This window comes from Bemisia tabaci, chromosome 5 (assembly GCF_918797505.1).
Source record: "Bemisia tabaci chromosome 5, PGI_BMITA_v3".
NCBI lineage: Eukaryota > Metazoa > Arthropoda > Insecta > Hemiptera > Aleyrodidae > Bemisia > Bemisia tabaci.
In genome coordinates this window covers 54,364,523-54,380,724 of record NC_092797.1, presented here as the reverse complement: position 1 = coordinate 54,380,724, position 16,202 = coordinate 54,364,523, and the positions used below count along the sequence as shown (strand labels likewise).

Sequence of the window (16,202 nt, the reverse complement as noted above, 5' to 3'; positions counted from 1 at the left end):
TTTCATCATTTTCCCCGAAATTTCCAGGTTTCCCCTGACTTTATGAAATTCCCTGACATTTCCCGGTTTTCCCGGTTTTCCCGGTATTCCCTGACTGTGGCAACCCGGTTTTCCCTGACTACGGCAATCCTATCACTTGTGTTTTTTGGAGGCTTTCCCGATATTAAGTTGTTAGTTGTTTGGATGTGAGAAGTGGTTACCTCGTTTGGATGCGTGGAAGCTATCCTGCGGGGAGATCCTCTCGATTTGGGCGAGGAACTTGGAGCGGGAGAAGCTGGGTCGGGTCGGGTCCTTGTTGATCTTGTCCACTGCGTACTGGAACGCCAACTCCTGCTCGTGGTCCCCGGGGTGGAACAGACCTCCTGAACAAAAAACACCACATCCACAATTTCACAAAAACACCACATCCCGTACGGAGAAAAAAACCTCGTGCGTGGGACCCGAAGTTTAGGTCATATGGATCTCTGAAGTTTTCGGATTGAGCATCTGAACACTTTAGGTCCAGCTGCTGAGGTGTGGATCACACATCTGAAACTTCAGTTCTTACATCTGAAGTACTCCGGTTTTCACATCCGAAAAACTTCGGTTCTCACATCTGAAGTAAGAACTGAAGTTTCACATGTGTTATCTGAACCTCGACAGCTACACCTAAAGTGTTCAGATGCTCAATCCGAAAACTTCAGAGATCCTTCATGACCTAAACTTCGGGTCCCACGTACGAGGTTTTTTTCTCCGTGCGTCCTTTCTCACCTCAAGAAACCTAACTCCAGACCAATGCTACAATATTGACTAAAATAATTTAATTTTTTACAAAACATGACTATATCCATGACCCAGTGTGAAATCACGTATCTCCGTTTGCGATGTTGCAGACTTCCAGCCTTTCTTTATTTTCCTTTGAAAAACTGGTTTATTTTCCATTAGATTCATGTCGCTTTAATGCATACCCTCTCGTTACATGCTGACTACCTATTATACTCTTATTTTTTTAACTAAACGATTCGCCTTCTGCCACGCCTGCAACAAATGTTGTTACTAATTTGTTGTGCGTGCTGATTTTTTTTGCTCATTACATACTTGACTCTTTTAAGGCGTTTCATGTGCGACAGCAATTCGCCTTCAGCTGCGTCTGCAGCAATTGTTGTTACGAATATGTTTCACTGATATGAGTAGAAACCTGACTTTGAATATTTTATCTCATTTCAATTAGCTGAAAACTAAGTTTTGAGAAGAGTTAGGAGTAGAATTTACCAGATTTTTATGTTGTTGAGGTAAGCAAAGGATATATCCCCAAAATACATATTATTTTCTTTTATGGCAAAAAACTCGGGATTGCATGAATGTTACTGGTGGATTTTATGCTTAATAATCTGCCTAACTTCTCTCGCTTCAACCTGGATTTCAGCCAAATTTCACGCATTATTTGATAACTTTCATTGTACTAAAGTTGAAAAAAAACAGATATTTTTCATTAATTCCTCTTTTCCTCGAAACAATAAGCTGACACATTCTAAAATTTTACCGGTGGGTTCATTATGAAATCTCAGCTCACTTCTCCCACCTCTAATCGAGTTTCAGAAAAATGCGAATAGCCCGAGTTTCAGCAAAAGTTAAAGCACAGCTCAGAAACATTCATGGCGAGCGGTTTCGTTACATGTTTTGGAGGAATAATTTTACCGCAACTCAGGGGCTAATTCATGGAAATAGGTCGGGTAGCCGCAAAGGGGATTAGATTTTTCCTCTCCGCGTTCTATTTAAAACAGGTGAATCAACTAGGAGCCCAGCTTTACAATATAGTTGACCGACTCTGAAACATACGAGATTCATCATCGGTTTCAAAGCGTGGGAGGAAACTGCAGATTTTGACCCGCTTATCTGCCTGATGCGTACGACTATACATGTATTAAGTATTTTTTTTTTTTTTAAGAGAAGTTGCACGATTTTGAAAACAATGCAACTGCGCGCTGGTTCCTTTTTGCTAAATGCGATCCAACTATCAGTGCATCTTCCGAGCTTGGAAGATGATATAGGAAAAACTAGTCATAACATCGCATTCATCAGAATTTCACGTTAGTTCCACCGAAAATATCGTGAGTCGATCATCACTGACTTTTTCGTCGAGCTCCCATCAATTCATGGTTTCCCTCGTAAGAACGTAACTATTTTTCAATTTTTCCAAATTTCTCCTCACAAATTGCATTTTTATCGGGAGAATCTTGGGCATTTCTGATCGCAAACGCCGATTTTTATCCTGATCTCGTGCGAAAATCAGACAAATTGTGAAAAAAATTCACAGGTATACTCTTGTGACTAATTGAATTGTTTGAGCCAATTTCGCAGCCTTAGAATAGAGTTACGTTCCAGTGGCATGGCGTGCTTTTCAATATATCGCTTGATCTACCATTCAAACCGTGGAAAAGGATCGAAAAACAAGGTGTTTGACACGAACACCTTAATAATCGATTCTTTACTATAGCTTCAAATGGGAAGTATTGAAAATCGATCATTGACGCCTCGCCACTGTTACGTTCCATAGTTCGGGAAACGACGAATTGGGATACAAGGAACCACTATCTCTTGCTCTTCTTTAAAAGCACCTTTCTGCATAGGGAAACCAATGGCATGTATGTTGTTCCTAAAATGGATTAAATTTTGCAAAAAAGGAACCGAGAGCATTCCGGTGTCGCTTAGATTGTGCAACTCCCTTTGCCTTGCAAATATAAACTGATCATCTAAACAAGTTTTATCTTTACTCTGAATAAACAATGAATTCAAGACGAAAATTACCTTCGTAAATTTGATTATTTACAATATTTCAGTAACTTTATTGCAAAGAATGTAAGTTGAACAATCCTAGCAACATTGGAATGATCTTAGTTCCTTTTTACAAAATGCAATCCAAATAATGAGCCAGAAATAGTGGTTCCTCATTGCAAAATTTGGTCCGATTGTAAGTAGGGAGCTTAACATTGCACCCATCAGATCTTTCCTGGTAGCAGAATATAGAGTAAACTTGAGAGCAAGGAAAAGCGTTCCGGATTATCTTCTTTTCTTTTTTTCATCATTAAGACTTCATCATCAATTCTAAATTCGATAGTAGACGTACAAACTCGAACGGAACGGAAGTATCCCTATCTACCCCCCTGGCGGAGCGCATTCACTCCAATCACCCTGCGACACCGATACCACAGCACTCGAAAGTGAGGTTAAGTGCGGGCGCCAGGTGAATGGGGAGGAGAAGCGGCGTGAAGAGAAGTGAAAAGCGAGCGATAAATAAAGAGAGTCGAGAGGTTATCCTTGCGCTCGTTCCTTCGAGAGGTTATGACAGGCCGGGACTAACAGCCGTGCCTCGAAGAGGTCTTCAGCCCCTCGTCGCCATCGGGTGAATCCGAAAAAAAGCGATAACCCGGGGGGTGGAAGGGGGCGGGTGTTAGCCTAACTACTTACCGATCCTTATTAAATCGGGCAGCGCATGGGATCGGAGCTGGCAGATCGCCAGCGTCAGCAGGATTCGCAGCGTCCTCATCCTTAGCTCCGCGGCATCCTTCACAGCCTGAAACAAATGTTCCACGTTAGGGTTAGGTTCATCATTCCTTCTTGAGGTGATTCGTCAAGCTTTCTGACATCGTGGAACGGCTGCACTCGGAAAGGGCGCAAAGAAGGAAAAACTTAGAAGGAGGCAGTGTAAGGAAAGCGCTCAAAAATCATATTGATCATAGCAACGAAAGCGCGCAAGGAATTAGATGCTGAAGTGTCAGTGTGAGTCCTCCGGCAACTTCACACTGGTAAAAAAAACCTCTTGGTTCAAGAGTGCAGTTTCTTGTCGCCGGATTTAAGAGTCTGGACTCTTGTTTCAATGCAAAATCCGCTTGAAACAAGAGTTCCAGACTCTTAAATCCGGCGACAAGAAACTGCACTCTGAAGTCAATGCAATGCGTCATTGGTCCAATAGGTTTTTTTCACCAGTGCAGGCAGAGACATACTTAAAACTTTCAAAATCACACACAAAGCGAACGACATATAGGGGTTGTAACAGATTCCACCATGGGTGAAATTCAGCAGTACGAATATTTTTAGATATGAATTCTTACGAGTGCTTTAAATGAATTACATTTTGCAATAAGGAACCACTATCTCTGGCTCTTCCGTGAAAGCACGTATCTGCATTGGGGAATCAGTGGCATATATGGTGTTTTTAAAATGAGCCAGAAATAGTGGTTCCTTATTGCAAAATGTGATACAAATGATTTGCTACAATAAATCTCACGAAATATAAAAGAAAAACTCTGTGTTTTGGCGATAATTGAATTTGGCACGGAGCCACCTTGATATTTTCAAAACACAAAGTATATTTTTCTGTAGTACGTAATTTTTTTTAATCTTTATGAACAGAAATAATCCATGCTGAGTGTATACAAATTCCAAAATCATGAGTTGACAAACACTGACTCCGCGAGTTCGAATGATAGAGCCGAGCATAGAGCGGCGAGCGCGAGACGCGTGACGCGTGGCGCGCGCCTACAAGACTGCATGGATACTTCATGCATTGCGCGCACACCACGGAGGATACTTCACGCATTGCACCATGTATATCACGGGGGTGAAGAGGCGTAGCCTCCGAATAAAATCGGACGATGAAATTCTCATAATCATGGCTGCATGCGTGAACTGCAACCCCTTAAATCTCCTTGCGTACTTAGAGGATATCTCAAGTTTTTACGCACACACACATCATTCTTCCGTGCAACGCAAAAACGCCGTAAACGTAATTTTACATTTTTTGGAAACCATGTATCATAGCAGAAAAACTTGTGTACCTTGGAACGATGTTTTTACAGAATTCTTTTGAAAATACTATCAAGAACTTAACCTGAAAATTTGAGGTAAAACATGGGAAAAACAATTTTCACTTTATAGAGAGTTAACTTCCAAAAAACGAGGGAAAATCTTGATGGAGTTACGGCGTTCTTGTTTAGCACGGTAGCATTTGCGCGGAATCCTTACTTACACGCTGCAATCAATCCTATTCAGTTTTTGCGCGCTTTCCTTACTTACTTTTTAAGGCTTGCGCGCTTCTCTGGTTTACCGGGTCGAACTGGCATGGGATGTGGCCCATCGAGTAGGTCAAAAATATCGGCAGATTTTGAATTTTTAGCCAAAAAAAGGACGGTGGCCCCTGCGCATGAGCCTGAAGGATAGTTTGAAACCAAAAAATCGGCAAAATGTAAGGAAATGAAAGCAGAATCCTGTTTGGAGAAAAACCTCGCATTCGATACAGAAATCGATAACTGTATCAAATGCGAGGTTAAAAAAGCTTCGATCGACACACATCGATCGAAAAACCAGAATGTGAACCGATTGACGCACTTCAATCGACACCGATTCGATCGACGACCGTAAGGCGATTAACAAACCCGTGAATCGATCGACAAACCTGTGCGTCGATGGAATTTGGTCGATCGAATCGGAGTCGATGGAACGATACGTCGATCGGTTCATGTTTTCTTTTTTCACTCGATTCATGTCGATCGGTTTTTTTGATTAATTGATCGAATCACGTCGATCGGTTTAAGTTTTTATTTTTCGATCGATTCATATCCATCGAAACTGGGTTTTTATGATTAATGGTAGATCAATTAACGTTTCCGATTTTATTTTTCGATCGATTCATATCGATCGAAACTGGGTTTTTATGATTAATGGTCGATCAATTAACGTTTTCGTTTTTCGATCAGTTCATGTCGATCGAATCCATACCCTCCCTAGAATCACACAATGCATTGATATTCAAATCGCGAACGTACCGTCCTCACTGAGTAAAGTAAAACAGGAATGCGACCCAAAACCGACCGCATACGGGATAGCGCGTGGTAGCGTAGCATTGTTCAAAGAGCAAAGTTTGGAGAGGGATCCGCTTGCCGAAAGTTAAACAAGGAAGTTCCCATGGAACTGGAAGAGCAGCGGATTTGGGATTTAATCAACCATCCCTGGGAAGGGGTTTAAGAGTACATGCTGCTACCGCTATTTTTGTCGACAATCCACTCCCGAGTTGGCAAAAAGCTCTTATACTACCGTGCTAAAGAAGAACGCCGTACGAACATCCGAGAGTTGCCAAATTTCCTCGTATAAAGCATGTATTCCTGAGGAATTTTATGCATATTTTTCCTCGAAATTTTAATGTATTGTAGATTAAATTTCAATCAACATTTTCTAAAAATTCTAAGAAAAATAGTCACAACTTTCGTCACAATGACAACAATTTAGAACGTTTAGTACTGTTTAGTACTGTTTAGTACTGTTTAGTACTGTTTAGTACTGTTTAGTACAATGGGCCTGTTGCAAACTTTTGCTAGAGCAAAAATAAGAGTTGTTTCTTATAGATAATGCCTCAAAAATCACGATGAGCGCATCGGCAAAGTCTGAAATGCACTCATAACTTCACAGTCTGCGTAAGAAATTTGCGGTTTTTTGAGCTTCCCGCTTCAAAAACGATACTACGGCACAGGTGAACATTTTGTAAGAGGAGTCGTTCCATCGTCGGCAATAATCATCATGGCCGACGCCAATCCGCCAAAACACGTTTGATGGGACGAGATAACACCTGAACTGGATTAGACCAGATAACAATCGGTGTGTTAACGTTCATATTTTCCACGCCCGAATTGATTGACCTTGAACTCTCCTCGAATTACACGCGGAACTGCGCGCAAGCGTCGGCCATGATGAATATCGCCGACGATGGAGCGACTCCTCTAGCAAAATGTTCACCTGTGCTGTAGTATCGTTTTTGAAGCGGGAAGCTTAAAAAAACGCAAATTTCTTACGCAGATTGTGAAGTTATGAGTGCATTTCAGATTCTGCCGATGCGCTCATCGTGATTTTTGAGGCATTATCTACAAGAAACAACTCTTATTTTTGCTCTAGCAAAAGTTTGCAACAGGCCCATTTAGTACTGTTAAGGAAAAGTTTAATTGAGTTTCAAATGTCAAAGCCCAGGTCGTTTAACGAGCGACTGGAAACGGTTTGTCGAACTGCGGCCGACTAGACTTCGGAAAGAGCCGAGCTAATTGTTCCAGACGATGACAAATTACTGAGAGAACTAGGGCGCGAGGGCGCTTCTCGATCTCCAAGTTGGAGGATTCCCATTCGCTTAAAACTTTAAAACTGAGGAAGAAACATCAGGATGAAGTTCCTGTGAGGATCTGAGAAGTGCGATTCAACACTTGTATCCCATTTGAGCCAATGAAAGGGATACGATTGTGCCAGATCACTTTAAACCACTAACAGGGTGTCTAGTTTTTTTTTCCTTTGGGGAAATCCTGCTGAAATCCTGATTTTTGACTGCTGCCTCCTGATTTCATAATCCAAATCCTGATCAAATCCTGATTTTTTACGGAGAAAAAATTAGGAAAATGTAAGTATGTAACTTCACAAAAATAGCTCTACAAAAAAAACCGATCGGACGGCCGATTTCACTCAAATCCTGATTTTACGACCGATTTTTCCTCAAATCCTGATAAAATCGGGATTAAATCCTGATTGACCTCAAATCCTGAGAATCGGAAAAATCCTGATGCTAGACACCCTGCCTCATGATACATCTAAAAATTAAAGAAAGAATATTTAGTGAAAACGCTTTCTCGATGCTTTCTTATAAAAACCAATGTGGCTTTAATAGGAATCAACATAACGCTGCACAAGTGCTTTTCTATATTATTTTAAACATTATTTCCATTTTTTCCCATAAAGAATTGCGGAGAAACTCATGTTAGGCTTTTAAAAATGCGACGAGTAGGGGAAGTTAGAAAGCCTTCAATTCTAACCACACGCAACACGCGCAACCGCTGAGTTCGAATAGTTGCATCAAAGGGATAAACTGCTACAAAGCGTGATTTTGCGCGTCTGATTTTCTTCATAACCAATGGTAAATTTGAAGGTGGTTACAAGGTAGTATTTTTCTACGTATTTGGTAATCAAATTCAATATGAACGGAAATATTTCAATAGCAAATGCGGGAGTCGTACAATCACGGTGGGATTTAATCCATCAACCTCAACGTATTAAATCGAATGCGTTCAACAGAGAGGAGCCTATAGCCAAATCAGCTATTGCCACATTTAACTGGGCGATTTGATTTTATACAAGAGAACGTTCGAGCGGATTCCTATGAAAATTTTAAGAAATTCGCCTCGTGCTATGCAGAAAATCCGTTGAAATTTGCACAAAATCTGCACAACTGTTTTCATGTAAACAATTAAAGTGCCCAGTTAAATTGGACAATAGCTGATGTGACTTATTCGTTTCTGCTTAACACGGTCCAAATTACGGAATGATAAGAGTTTTCGAATAAATAAATAAATAAATAAATAAGTAAATAAATAAATTAGGCAAGTACGCAAATCAGTTACAGGTTCAGGGTGTGATATCTTAACATAGATTTTTGCTATAAAATTGTTGGGACTGTCGTTCAGTCCCAACTCATCGTATCAGTTGGACTGTATTTCACGACAGAGGTACTACTACCTCTGACTCATTGTACAAAAAACAATGTACTATAGTCTCCCTTTGTGGATATGTGCTAATAGAAATGAGCTAGAAATATCAGTTTCTTGTTGCAAAATTCCGTCCAGTCGTGCGATCGCGCAGGGCGCTGAGACAGGTCAGACACCGCAGTACGAAGAGTAGGGACAGTCAAAACGCCTTTAACTGTGACCAAACGCAACACGCACAACCGTTGAGTTCGAATAGTTGTATCAAAGCGTTGCACTGCTATGGCGTATATGTAAGTAATATTGCGCATCTGATTGAGAAACCAAAAATCAACAAGGAGCATTAGTGTTTTTTTTCTTTTTTTCTTTTTTTCTTCTTCCTAGACAGCGTTTTACATTCTTGAAATTTCGAAAATCCTTGAGTTCACTCTCTCTTTTCTTAGCCTCGACTTCATTGTACGTACATGAGCATATGAATGTTAAAAGCCCCCCCCCCCTTGCGCACAACCCCGCCCCTTTTGCGCACAGCCCCGTCCCACCCCCGCACGTCCACCCTTCGCAGATAGTTCCTTACAACATAAATACGTCCAAACTAATTGACCTTTCCTAAAAAAAACCCTAAATTTTTCCTAGCTTTATTCGGTAATAAAAAAAAAGAAAACCCTGATACCATCGATTACGTTGATTTTGAATTTATACATTTTTTAATATGTTCAAATTTTTAATTACACACTGCTATCCTTTGTTGTCAAATCGAACATTTAATTCTTTTTTTAAATAAAAAATAGTATTTTTTTATGAGCACAATAATGAGATTGAAATTTCAAATAGAATAATATAGTGTCATAATGCTCGGCGTTTGACTTCATCTAAAAATACATTCCTGACTTGCGGTTTGAATGTGATACTCTGAATCTTGGAACTGTTCTGTACATCACGTGTCTTCTCGGAGAGATGGAATGACTCCAGAGGAAAAAAATACGAAGATCCTTCACTGCTTGGCCTACTAGCCCAGAAAATACATTTCGCCTAAGAACGGGTCATAAGATCTAGAAGCATGAATCAAGGAGAATGAAGACAACGTTCAGAGCTCGATTTGCGCCCGAAAAAGAAGGCAAAAAGTGGCGGAGCTGGTTCGGAAAAGAATGATGAGGGCAAGCGCATACGGTTGTAGCGGGTGGCGTCGGATTTATTTTTCCGGTGCGGCTATATTTCGATGGATAGGATTTCAAATTGGGCTGTAAAGTGTTCTGGAGGCAGCCGCTAATGGAATGGCGCCGCGCCAAAGACGACCTTCCGACCAACTTTCAGCTCCGATTTATTTTCAATGGGAAATCCACCTACTCTGCCCTGCTCAGGCAAAGCGCACTGCCTATGAAGTAAAGTCTTTCGGAGGAAATCAAAAATGTTGGCGCCATTACTCCATCTTCTTCCTTTTCTCTTTCTTCCCCATTCTTATCCTTCTGCCTCTTTTCCTTCCTCTCCCTCTCCTTCTTATCCCCTCTTCCTTCTGCTTCCTCTTCCGATCTCCTATCTTCTTCTTTCTCTTATTTTTTTCTTTTTTCCTATTCTTCTTTCTTCTTTTTTTCTAATTCCTTCATTTTCTCTTTCTTCTTTCTTCTTTCTTCGAGGATCTTGACAAGTTTCGTCTCAGAACATCTGTGAAGCCCTCCTCTATGATCAGGGATCAACGACTCAATTTTGAGTTTTTCACGGAGAGCCATATCCGTATTTCCAAGCGATTTATTCGATTATTCACTTTTTTTTAATCAATTTAATTAACTAATATTTTTTTTTTTACCGCGAAGAGCTTCATCTTTATTTCCATGCAGCTCATCCGATTATTCACATTTTTCAATTTCAATTTTGGATCAACGACTCAATTTTAAGTTTTTCCGCGGAGAGCCACGTCTGTATACATTTCCTTGCAATTCATTCGATTATCAACTTATTTTTAATTAATTTGATTAACTAATATTTTTTTACCGCGGAGAGCCACATCTTTTTTTCCATGCAACTCACCCGGTTATTCAATGTTTTCAATTAATTTATTATTAACTAATATAGAGGGTTGAATACTGTTCACATACCCGGAACTTGGCCGCAACTTTCCGATCCCTATTATTCCATTATTCTCCCTTCATTTCAACCCATGCTCATACATCCTTCAGAGCCAGCAAAGGGGGTGGGGAAAGAGGGCGATCCAACCCTAAAATCCTAGCACACACACCCGCTCGGCACAATCCCGTGGCTCGGTAAAATTCTCATTATCCGCGGCCTTGGATAAAAATCCGGGATTAAGTTCCCGCTAGAATCGCAGCCATCAGGAATGGAGGAAGCACGGCGCACACTGGAGCGAGTCAAAGGGAGAAATTGGACACAATTTGGAAACTTTCAAAGTTTATATTTTCGAAAATAGGAGACAAAAAAGTTAAAGAATGGGTCCATTAGATTTCCCTTGAAATTTCCTTTCAATATTAATAGCATTATTAACGTTCAATATTAACAGAGATATCACCCTTTGAAAAATTCGGTTTATGAAGTCATTCACCGAGGTAGTGACACCCTTGGTTTCTTCCACCTTACTTTCATCCGAGTTCCACGTTGAGAAACCAGTGCAAATGGGCGTCACACTGACTGATGAAAGTATGGTGGAAGAAACCAAGGGTGTCATTACCGCGGTGGATGACGTCGAAAACTCGACTTTTCAAAGGGCGATATCTCGGTTAATATCGAACGTAGAAAGTTGCTGTTTAGATAGATCTTAATATTGTTATCTAATATACAAGGGTCATGCGCATCAAAACACGATTTTGTGACCAGCGCAACTGACCCATTGAATTTTCATTTTTAAAATTTTGAAATTTTTGACAAAAATTTCATGCCCGATTTCTTCCATTAGCTCGTCTCACTGTGCGACGCTGCGTACAGCGGATCCTTTGTTGACCGCAGACTCTGATGAGCTTGCATCTGGCCCGAGTATTTAAGTCGCTCGGTGGACAAGAACGTGGCTCCACTTCGCGTTGGACCGTGCGATCCGTAAGAATCCGCGCTTTGCAGGGCTCACGTCGAGGAAAACGTTACGTTCTAACGTCACGTCGCGTCGGCGGAGTGATGATTTTTTCATAGGCCGCGCGGATTGTGGCCGTCTTGGAGTCGTAATCCCTTCGGAAGCCCCTTGTTCCGTTTTACGGTCGCTTGTAAAAACGCCGCTGGTTTCTCGCGTGCCTTTGGTCCCTTCGACCGCCCCCCCATCCTCTACAGGGTTGCCACAGAATTTAGAAAATGAAATTCCCTGATATTTCTGACACATTTTGGTGATAGTCTATGTCAATTGAAGATGGCAACTGGTTAAGAAGACATAATTGAAAATAGTTTTCAAGCAAAATTTGTTATTCGAAACCTCAAACCCATTCTAGAGAACAAATAAAGGTGATTTAACAAATTTCCACTAACATTTTCGTCATTTTTTCTGACATTCACCGAGCAGAGCACAGGGAAGAATTTCATGAGCCGCCCTGCGCCGCCGTCCGCAGCGTGTATGGCGCACGACCGGCCTTACATTATTACACTTCATCTAGAGTTGAGAGTCCTTTAATTACTTCACGAGACCAGTGTGTAGTTTTAAAAGTCGAAAATTAAAAAAAAAAAAAAAAAAAAAAAAAAAAAAAAAAAATTACGATTCACGAGTTTCTCCGCCAGGGAGCTCTCCCCGCAAGAAATTGTTTCCCACCCGCCCGCTGGGAGAGCCGCGGCGTGCTGCCAGCGCGAAACGCGCACTGACGCCTACAAACCTAAAAGGCTACTTCAGGCATTGCGCAATGCTTGAAGTATTCATTTAGGTTTGTAAGCGTCAGTGCGCGTTTTGAGCTGGCAGCACGTCGCGCCGCAGCGTGCCATACACTTGCCCACAATTGATAGGTCAGGCTGTTAAAATGTAGGCGATTTGACATCAAATTCGAGATTAGCGACTCAAAAAACACCAATAACGCAACTTTCGTGATTGGTATCCGACTTATTTCTTCCTATTCTTGAGTTTTGGACCATAGTGCGCTGCGGGCGGCGGCGGCGCTCATGAAATTCCCCCCTGTGCTCATTGACATTTCCCGGTTTTTCCTGACTTTTTAAAATTCTCAGACACTTCCCGGGTTTCCTGGTGTGTTTCTTGACTGTGGCAACTCTGCCTCTCCACCCTGAAACGACGATAGACCTCTTGACACGAAACTTAAATACTATTCGATGAATTTCGTCCATTCCCCGGTATGGGAACGTAACTCCATTCCAGGGTTGCAAAATTGATTAAAACAATTCAATTTGTTTACAATAATATACTTCTGTATGAATTTTGTCCAAAATTTGTATGATTTTTGCGTAACATCAGAGAAAAAAAATCGGTGTTTTCAATTAGAAATGACCAAAACTCGCCTGGTAAAATTCAATTTGTGACGAAAAATTTGGCAACACTGAAATGCAGTTACGTTTCTCCGTGAGGGAAAGACTTACGCATTAAAATTTTACGCTAATTAAGCTGAACATATTGCATAACCTGCCACTGACACGTTATAATGAAGTCAAAAGATGAGAAACTTTTTTTTAAAAGCCGTACCTAAAATGCCCAAATTGTCTTGATCATCAACAATGTATTTCATTTAAATGGCGTGATCGCTACAACTTCAATGTTTAGAGACTGAATGCAACTTTACATTCAGACATTTCTGGATAAAATTCCGAGGAATTTTATGTTCCAATAAGGAATTCTATGTTCCATCGGTTCATATGGAGCGTCAGACAATTTTCGGTTCATACATATAAGTATGCACCAATCTCGCTCCATGCTTTGATCAATATGTTGCCTTCAATTCAACTGGATAGGCAACAAATCAACCGGAGACTACGATTAGTTGGCCATTCAAAAAGCGTTACATCGCATGCGTTCATTGATCAAGTAGGTGATTTGGACTACATTTGGCGGTATGAAACCACAATTTCTGGTTCATTTTAGATGCAATGTATGTGCCTTTAGCTTCTCCGAGCAGATTTACGCTAGATGTAGGAGCATAGCTCAATTTCCACATGAACCCTGTTCTCAGAGGCAGATCCAGCAAGTAGGCAACACCGGATTCCCTCCATTTAAACCTGTGTTAAATAATCGATTCTTGTAGGAACACCTGGCCCCTCCAAGAATCGATACATTTTCATACGTTTAAATTGAGAGAAACAATGTTGCCAATTCCCTGGATTCGCCAATGCCTGTTCTCCGTATGACTCTATGCTTCCCGAGGCTGATGTGGAAATAGAGATACGCCCTTACGTCAGATGAGAGGCGATACGGATGAGGATGAGCCAGACATGGCAGTTTTTCATTGGAAAATATTGTTTATCTGCTTTATAGCAATTAAACTTGAGACTTGCAGACTTTAACTGCAGGATCCATCGAGAGCTCACAATCATGATGAAACAACAATTTTTCACAAGCCTACAGGATGATCCAGAAGTCCCACAAAAGCAGCATCAGGCATAGTCCATATAACTTTTGAACAAATCGACATAGAGATTTGACATTATGTGAATCCTCCTAGGGCAAAGCTAACGACTTTTAACACCCCTCAAAACTTTAAGTGGTTCATTCTGAAAAGGGGCCAGAATTCTACAGGTTCTGGTTAAAGAAGTGGTGTGGGACTTATGAATCACCCTGTATACAAAGATAAAACGGAGGTAAACAAAGCCTGAGCGCACTAACCAACTCAAAACGTCAAAATTTAAATACAAAAACTCTATCGGATGCTCAATACTGAGAGAATCGATTCCGGTATCGTGATCTTTGATGATTAAGAATAATCTTCTATCTTGCGTATGACCGACAAATTGTCAACATTTAGGGGCGAAAGTAAATTCAAGGGAAAATACTATAAATAAAGCCTAAAAGGCAACTAAGTAATTACGAACATGCAAGAATTACGCCGAGAGCGTCTAAAATCTTTTATGTTTTCGAACGTAAAAACGCGATCTCAGCCTGTGAATTGGCACCTTCAAACGACTGTGATTATTTTCATATTGCTTTTAATTACCTCACAAGTTCTAAACGTTCGAATTTTAAAACCTTTAAAACATGAAGCAATAATAGCATGCGCCTTAAAAGTATTCTGTTCAACGAAGAGTTAAATTGAACCCCGCTGATTGAGCAAAAGTCAATTCGCTTTTTGAAGGAGAAAATTGGGTCGAAAGTAGCTTTGAATGCGAGTGCTTGTAAATGTCCCCTAACAATGCCCTGGAAGTTTACGAGAGAACTTTGGTTTGAGAGAATGAGCGTTAAACTTTAAGACTGAGTCGTAAAAATAAATAGAAGCTCGAACCTCTTTCCTTAAATTTCAACTGGATGCGATGTGGGTTAACGGTCCAAGTCTGGTGAACTTGCTCCGATTGTCACGTCCATTGACCGCGGAGACATAACCTTTATCGCTTCGATTGTTTTGTGCTCCGCGTCCGACGAACGAAGCCTGCGAACAAATCGACCGAGAACGGAAGAAACATTTCGAAGGAAGCTCCAAAACTCAGCTGCCCCTCTCGACGCACCTCATTGCGACTCCTTTCCGGACTCGAATCAATCCGTTCAAACCGCACAAAATCCGGGCCGACGCGACATTACGGAACTCGCCTGCGACTCCTGCCAGGCTGCAACCCGCACTGCCGCGCGGATGTGCGGGTGGCATCCCGGAGCCGCGCACGGCGCCCCGCGCGGATTTCTCGGTAATCTCCGACTCCATTCCGGCGAGTCTTTCCACTATCATCCACCCGGGCTCCAGATATCGCCCCCCCCCCAACCCACCCTCACGTCTCGCGTTTTACAATCCTGCCCTCCCTCCCTTCATCCCCCGAACACACTCGTTCCCGCGAATGTAGAGGAAAACGCGCGGGTTGAGAGCGCCGTTTGAAGTTAACGTCGGTTCTTCAACACGATTCCCGCGCTTTTTTTGGTGGCGAAAAAAGAGTGCCTCTCTGGAGCGTCCCCCTCTGCGTCCGACGAACGAAGCCTGCGAACAAATCGACCGAGAACGGAAGAAACATTTCGAAGGAAGCTCCAAAACTCAGCTGCCCCTCTCGACGCACCTCATTGCGACTCCTTTCCGGACTCGAATCAATCCGTTCAAACCGGGAACTTTTTTCGTGGCTTTTTTACTGGAATGCTCCTTCGTTCACACCGGAACGGAAAAGAGAACTAAGTAGCATTAAAACCGTTTCCGGGCAGCCAAAAGCTTAAAATTTTGCTCTTTCAAAATTCACGCGTTCGTTAATGCGAACCTTTAAAAGTCCTTTAAAGAGGTGCCAAAAATAACCGTTTTCAGATAGGATTTTCAATGAGGAAACTTAGGAACTTGACAATAATCGAGCGAAAGGAAAAATTACAACCTTTACACAAAATGATGCGGATGCGGGATTTCCCGGGTTTCGAATGGACAATTGTTTGTAAAACTGTAGCTCTTTGAAGGCAATTTGTAAAATTTGTGGCCAAAACGGTGACATTCTTCGGGGAATAGTCGATTGGACATAATTTATGATAAAAAGAATTATGTCCATAGGGTTTGCGTGGCACATAGCTCCTTTTAGCATAAGTACATCCAAATGATACTTTAGTTGACACTGCATGCGGTAACTAAAACTGACTCAAGTATCACTCAATGCTGTGGAACTGAACAACAATACAAAATTGAGTGA

General features: G+C 41.5%; 1 protein-coding gene across 4 annotated transcripts in view; it reads right to left on the bottom strand.

The window, feature by feature from the left end:
- The window catches only part of LOC109039853 (glutamate receptor ionotropic, kainate 2), a 68,126-nt gene that overhangs the window by 42,910 nt on the left and 9,014 nt on the right, over nucleotides 1-16,202 (bottom strand). For 3 of the 4 annotated variants that reach the window (XM_072300952.1, XM_072300951.1, XM_072300953.1), the window contains exons 1-3: nucleotides 14,843-15,184; nucleotides 3,448-3,553; nucleotides 201-362 (exon numbers count right to left, since the gene is read on the bottom strand). In XM_072300952.1, the coding sequence (XP_072157053.1) occupies nucleotides 201-362; nucleotides 3,448-3,526 (241 nt within the window). In that variant the 5' untranslated portion in view covers nucleotides 3,527-3,553; nucleotides 14,843-15,184. Of the gene's footprint in view, nucleotides 1-200; nucleotides 363-3,447; nucleotides 3,554-14,842; nucleotides 15,185-16,202 lie in introns of those variants that run through there. The other variant, XM_072300950.1, reaches the window with a different exon arrangement.